The sequence below is a fragment of the Blennius ocellaris genome (genome assembly GCF_963422515.1).
Source record: "Blennius ocellaris genome assembly, chromosome: 16".
Classification (NCBI taxonomy): Eukaryota; Metazoa; Chordata; class Actinopteri; order Blenniiformes; family Blenniidae; genus Blennius; species Blennius ocellaris.
The window spans coordinates 10164614-10171148 of record NC_137665.1 but is presented as its reverse complement, the minus strand read 5'-3'; the positions used below and the strand labels follow the sequence as shown (position 1 = coordinate 10171148).

Here is a 6535-nt window from a genome sequence, read left to right as displayed (position 1 = left end):
TGTTTTATTAAAATTCAAACACAAACTAAATTTCAAACCAAGTGATAGATGTGGAAAACTTAAAAAGTTCTATATGTTTGTCAATATCAGTGAATGTTTTTTGTTAAAAGAAGCTCAGTCACCAGGTCTGTTCCACTATATCCTCCTGGATTTATGATGATGAAACTTAATTTTGCTTCCAAATGTTTTTTTAAAAGCAGTTTAGCTTCATCAAATGAGAAATGAATAAATGTTTTTCTATTAAATGCAACACTGCTGTTTTTGTTCTGCTTTAAAGAATTAAATATCAGTGCATGTCCTATCATTATTATGGGTAATATGTATTATGGAACGCTATCAAACTCTATTTTAGTCTCAATGAGTAAAAGTTTGGGAAATTGGTGAATTTTGTAAAAAATCTATTTAAAATAAACGCCCAGATCACATAGCATCTTTTTTTTTAAATTACATTGTCACCTATTTCTAAACTTTATTTCTTCTCTCGGGAAATTAAGCTGTTTGTTGTATTAATGACATAAATCATCATTGTTTTTAATAGTTTGGTCATTTGTGCCTTTATTAGATTTCCTGAATACATTAAAATTGAAGCAGAATATGTGTGTGTGTCCCTCTGTGTGCAACTTCAACAAAAACAGAACTGTTTGACCGACGAAAAGGAAAATCATTATAATAATGAGGCTCACATGAAACCCTAACCAATGGGGGGAAAGTGGTGATTTGTTCCGGCCAATCCCAGGCGGAAGGTGGAGTGACGATTTTAAAACTCCAACTCAAGTTGCTGTAACAAGCAGCTCCTTCGCTCACATTGTGAACCACAACTTTCATGACCGCACCCCCCAATGACAGCTTAGGAAAACAAGACAAATAAACAGAAGAGCTGAAGGAAAACAACGGACTTCCACTTCACCGAGACTCTTGAAGGAATCTACCGTGCGTGCGTAAAAGGCGCGCCAGCCGCGTCGCCGGGTGCTTCATCCGAGTTTGATTTAGATTTTTTTTTTTTTTTTTTTTTTTTAAATTACTTTCAAATTGAAGTTACGGATTTTTCTAATCTCCGCGGGACTAAAAAGATCATGTTAAAAATGACAGAGGAGCATGACAAGTGCGTCAGCGACCAGCCTTGTAGTCCGTCGGGCACCAACAGCTCCATGTCCCAGGACGAGTCCGACTCCGACGCTCCGTCCTCGCCGACGGGTTCCGACGGCCACGGCTCCCTGCTCGCCGGTTTGGGCAAGAAACTGGACCCCGAGGATGACGATCGGTTCCCAGCCTGCATCCGAGATGCCGTCTCTCAGGTCCTCAAGGGATACGACTGGTCCTTGGTGCCTATGCCCGTAAGAGGCAACGGATCTCTGAAGAATAAACCGCACGTCAAGAGACCCATGAACGCGTTCATGGTGTGGGCGCAGGCGGCCCGCAGGAAGCTGGCCGACCAGTATCCGCACCTGCACAACGCAGAGCTCAGCAAGACGCTGGGAAAACTTTGGCGGTAAGGACATGTTTTATTTATCAGCTGGATAACTCAAGGAATGGTAGAAATGAGCATGCAAAAAAAGAAAAGAAAAGCAAACATCACAAAATCATATTTTTTTTTCATAAATAATACAGCTTCTGCAAATAATAATAGTAATAAGTAATAATAGTAATAATAATGTACTATTGACACAAATTGAAAAAAAAAAAGCTCTATTAAGCTTGACTGAATTATAATTGAAATTGAATATATAAAGACGTGTATGTATCCATTTCCCCATCATAGATTGCTTTCTGAGAGCGAAAAGAGGCCATTTGTAGACGAAGCTGAAAGGCTCCGTGTTCAGCACAAGAAAGACCATCCAGACTACAAGTACCAGCCCAGGCGACGGAAGAATGTGAAACCAGGCCAGAGCGACTCCGACTCGGGAGCAGAGTTGGCACATCATATGTATAAAGCTGAACCGGGGATGGGAGGACTCGCTGGGATGACTGATGGACACCATCACTCTGAGCATGCAGGTATTTAGACCTGTTTATTACCACTGTGTGAGCCTTATTTTGATAAACATCTAAAATGTTAAATATTTAGTATGTTCACACTTTATTTCTAACGTGTTTTCCAGGACAGCCCCACGGTCCACCGACGCCACCAACTACTCCTAAAACAGACCTGCACCACGGGGTGAAGCAAGATCTGAAACACGAAGGACGTCGTCTTGTTGACAGCAGCAGGCAAAACATTGACTTCAGCAATGTAGACATCTCTGAGCTCAGCACCGATGTAATCAGCAACATGGAGACCTTTGACGTTCACGAGTTCGACCAGTACCTCCCGCTCAACGGCCACGCCTCGGGCCCCTCTGGCCTGCCCTCAGACCACAGCCACGGGCAGACTCCTCTGCCTGGCGGCTCTTACACTTCCTCATACAGCCACGCGGGCAGCAACGGGTCAGCATGGAGCCGCAAGAGCAACATGTCCTCCTCATCTTCCACCGCTGGGGAGGTGGGCCAGCATCGTCTCCACATTAAAACGGAGCAGCTCAGCCCGAGCCACTACAGCGAGCATTCCCACGGCTCGCCCTCGCACTCTGATTACGGCTCTTACAGTAGCCAGGCCTGTGTCACCTCGGCCTCGTCAGCCGCCTCGGCTGCAGCCTCTTTCCCCAGCTCCCAGTGTGACTATACTGACCTCCAGAGCTCCAACTATTACAACCCTTACTCCGGCTATCCCTCTAGCCTCTACCAGTACCCGTACTTTCACTCGTCCAGGCGGCCCTATGGCAGTCCGATCCTCAACAGCCTGTCCATGGCCCCTGCTCACAGCCCCACAGCCTCCAGCTGGGACCAGCCCGTCTACACCACACTGTCTCGACCTTAAGGGGGACCAAAATTATAAAGAAACTAAAAAAAAAGAGAAAAAAAATAGTCCATTCGCACCAGAGACTCATTCAGATCGATGCACTACTAATGAAGGAAGCAAAGAAGAGATGGAGAAGTGTGTGTGTGTGTGTGTGTGTGTGTGTGTGTGTGTGTGTGTGTGTGTGTGTGTGTGTGTGTGTGTGTGTGTGTGTGTGTGTCTGTGTGTCTGTGTGTCTGTGCGAGTGTATGTGTGTGTGTGTGTGTGTGTGTGTGTGTGTGTGTGTGTGTGTGTGTGTCTGTGTGTGTGTCTGTGTGCATGTTGGGACTAGTAGGCTTCCTGTGACCATTTGAACATGAAACAAACAAAAGAAAAAGTGCCTGCTGATTTTATACAAAGCTATATTGTTGCGATGAAAAAAAAAAAAAAACACTTGTAAAGACTTTTTACACAAAGAGAAATTGTGTTGTTGGTAAGCCAAACTCCTCCATGAGGACATATCGCCTACGCCTACATCCTGTACATCTCTCCCTTCTTTCCAGTTTGAAATGGCACGTGAGTGCACACTCGAGGTAAAGAAAAAGCCTGCCACTGAATTGTGTGGGACTGAAAGGGGTTTTTGGGCCAACTCGAATTTGATGCAGTTACATTCAAGAATGTATATGGGACCTGTTTCGTGAATTTACTGGGCAATTTACATGAATGGCCAGAGCTATATCGCAGCAGTGAATCAGTCTTAAATGAATGGTTCCCATGAATCTAGTGTCATTTTGGCATAAAAGTCTTATATGTATTTATGTTGAAGCATTATCGGTTTTTGTTATTAAGTAGATGAGCACATGTAATGTGGGTTTGGTTGTTTAGAGTACTGTTTGGCTTTTAATGAAAAGAAAGTTAATGAAGTAAAGGACAGTACAAGTACAGTGCATTTGTTATTATTCAGTTGAAGACCAATTTCCAGAAACATCTCCATTCCAAGTTGCAGGCAAACGGACAGGACCAGCAGACTCGCACAAGACAGAACAGGTGTCTGAAATCTATGCTTGGCAAATTGCGATTAGTCATGATCGAGGGTTAAAGGAAATGGGGTAAAATAACACCACACACTCTGAGTGACATGTCAGCTGGACCCTCTGTGTATGTAGATGGACAACGCGAGAATGTATGCGTGCAGGAGTGTGTGTCAGGAAGACGCCATCACACGTACAGTGAGCCGTGTCCTTGAGAGAGACGTACATGTCCCCCGATGTGATACACACCAAATCGTACATGAAGCCGCTTCTTCTGAAACCAGCTACTCAGACGTGAAATTTAAAGGGTTTCGAGTGATATTAGGTGTGTGATTATCACCCCCCTTTTTTTTTATGTCGTCAACCATCAAGTGCCAACTCACTGCTGCAGTCTTGCATAAAAATGTTTTTGTGCCTTCTAATGCTTATCATCAGTATTTCAATATGAAATTAAATTATTAACAAATTTTGGACAACACACAATCAGTGATCCACCCCATACACAACGATAACTCGCTCCTGAATATGTCCTTAATTTGATATCATTCCTTACAGCCACGGTTTGTAATGTTCTGTGACAAACACACAGAGCACCATGCTCCAAGTTGAAGCCACAGAACTGTGTTTTGTATATCATTACGGTGTATAATTTTGAGAAAGGCTGTGAAAACAATTGTTGTTCTAATACCTAGTGTTCCACTCACACATGCACAGCTAACTCAATCGCTGGCAATTTAAAAAAATAAATAAATAAAAGATACTTTTTCCTGATACTTGTATTTGTCATTCTTATTTGCATCCACATTTACATATATATATATATATTTATTTATTTTTGCCATATTTGAATATAATTTGTATCAAGCAGAATTTAATAGCACTAAAATGAACAGTGTTGGAATTATTCTGTGCTGGGACAGATGATCGGTGACATTTCTAATGGGTTTTAACTTTCTCTCTGATTCCTCACAGTAGTAGTTATATCAATAATTAGTCAAAAACCTTTTTAGAAAGATTTTTTTCACGAGAAAAATATTGAGTCAAAGACAAGAAAAGAAGAAGGCAGCGCATGCATCCGATCTAACTGAAAATGCAATCACTTCATACCATAATTTTTTTCGATAAAAATCTGTCCACAAGGTTTTGAGTTATCTGCTAACCAACAGCAATGAAAACATATGTCTCTTGCTAGAGGTAAATAAAGCACATTGTATTGATCAGATTTGAAAGATGTTGCAAAAAATGTCAATACTCACTGACCTTATAAGGTATTTATTATAGTTATATATGTTAAGAAGATGCATCTATCAACATTTTTCAGGTTACACCCTATTTTTTTGGTCATCAAACTACGAACAAGATCCCGTCTCCTTCTCCTCGTCCAGTGGGTAGAATGCTCAAGTTGGCCCTGGCATGCATGCCAAGCGGCCGTCCCTAACCAGTCCAGGGAGAAGCCAAGTGCCAGGGCCGCCCTGCTGAATTTTAATGATTCATTATGCTGTGGAGGGGCCCCATTGTGTCCCTTTATCCGGAGAGCTAGAAAGGAATTAATTGGACAGAAAATAGAAGGGCAAGGGGAACTGACAAGCCATTAAGAGGGTCCTGAATGGACGATTAGATGCACATGGGGGAGGACTCCCCCCCCCCCTCCCCTTTCGCTGTCTCATATCACAGCACTCCACAAACAAAAAACAACAAGAACAACAACCACAATGACCACCAGACCAAACTGCAGAAATAATATCAGCGCACATAATCTGTAGATAATAAAAGAAGATAATACCACAGCAGATGGGGTGTGGGTGGCTCAAGAACGACTTGTTGTTTTTCTTCCCTCAAACTCTTTTTTTTTTTTTTTTTTTTCACAAGTGTTTGCCAAATACTTTCAGGAGGAACTCTTGAGAAAGAACAGGAGTGAATAAAAGTGAGGCAAAAAGGCTCTTCAGGGTGCTTGGGTCCTGTTTCCCTGGAACTTGTCCACCGTTTCTGATTGGGCCTCATGAAAGATTCTACTGTAAATAGCGAAAAATGAAATGCAATAGGGAACTTTACAGTAAGTTACATTACCACAATATACTGAATTAATAAATGAATGAAGGGGTATTTTTTTTTCCAATGTACTTGCAACTCTGTCCAAGTAAAAAAATGCAGCGCATTGGTCAAATTTACTGCAATCTTGTATAGGAAGGAACATTACAACGCTGACACTCACGCCCACATGAACCATTTCACTCCTCTCGCACATATACACAGAAGCTGAAAATGAGAACAAGAAAAAAAAAATCATTTTAACACTGCCACATCGAGGCTGTGCGACATTCCAGCTGTCTGATTGGTTTTGTTGATGGAGGGAAGGGCGTTATTGGCCAAAGTGGGAGTCGTGGTCTTGGCTCCAGAGGGACACGAGGGGAAAGCAAAATGAACCCAGTGAAACTGGTGCTCCCACCACCTGACCACATCCCATTGTTGGGAGAGCAGGATAACTCGCCTGGTAATAGTCTCATCCTGCCTAATGAGCCTGGCTGACTCAGGGCATGTTTCGGGGAAAGAAGAGGGAGCTGGGAACTGTGAAAACCCCTAAGAATGCAAGGCTGATTTGCAAGGGAAATGAAGTGGACATAAAGCATGGTTATTGCCTGCCGCTGAATCTGCCCAGCTTCAAATCCACTTGATGTTCTGAGTTTCTCTGTTC

General features: G+C 42.6%; 1 protein-coding gene across 1 annotated transcript; it reads left to right on the top strand.

Moving 5' to 3' along the window:
- Window positions 1–824: 824 nt before the first annotated feature.
- On the top strand, window positions 825–4594 carry LOC308141565 (transcription factor Sox-8). Its single transcript, XM_080511765.1, has 3 exons — window positions 825–1489; window positions 1760–1995; window positions 2100–4594. Exons 1-3 carry the CDS (start codon window positions 1074–1076, stop codon window positions 2852–2854), a joined length of 1407 nt encoding a protein of 468 aa, XP_080367891.1. The 5' UTR covers window positions 825–1073; the 3' UTR covers window positions 2855–4594.
- The last annotated feature ends 1941 nt before the right edge of the window (window positions 4595–6535 follow it).

Excerpts from the sequence above, each read along its gene's own strand:
- LOC308141565 (XM_080511765.1), top strand. The coding sequence starts at position 1,074 with ATGTTAAAAATGACAGAGGAGCATGACAAGTGCGTCAGCGACCAGCCT. Across the intron at positions 1,490-1,759 it reads ACGCTGGGAAAACTTTGGCG|ATTGCTTTCTGAGAGCGAAA; the intron begins GTAAGGACATGT and ends TCCCCATCATAG. Across the intron at positions 1,996-2,099 it reads CCATCACTCTGAGCATGCAG|GACAGCCCCACGGTCCACCG; the intron begins GTATTTAGACCT and ends CGTGTTTTCCAG.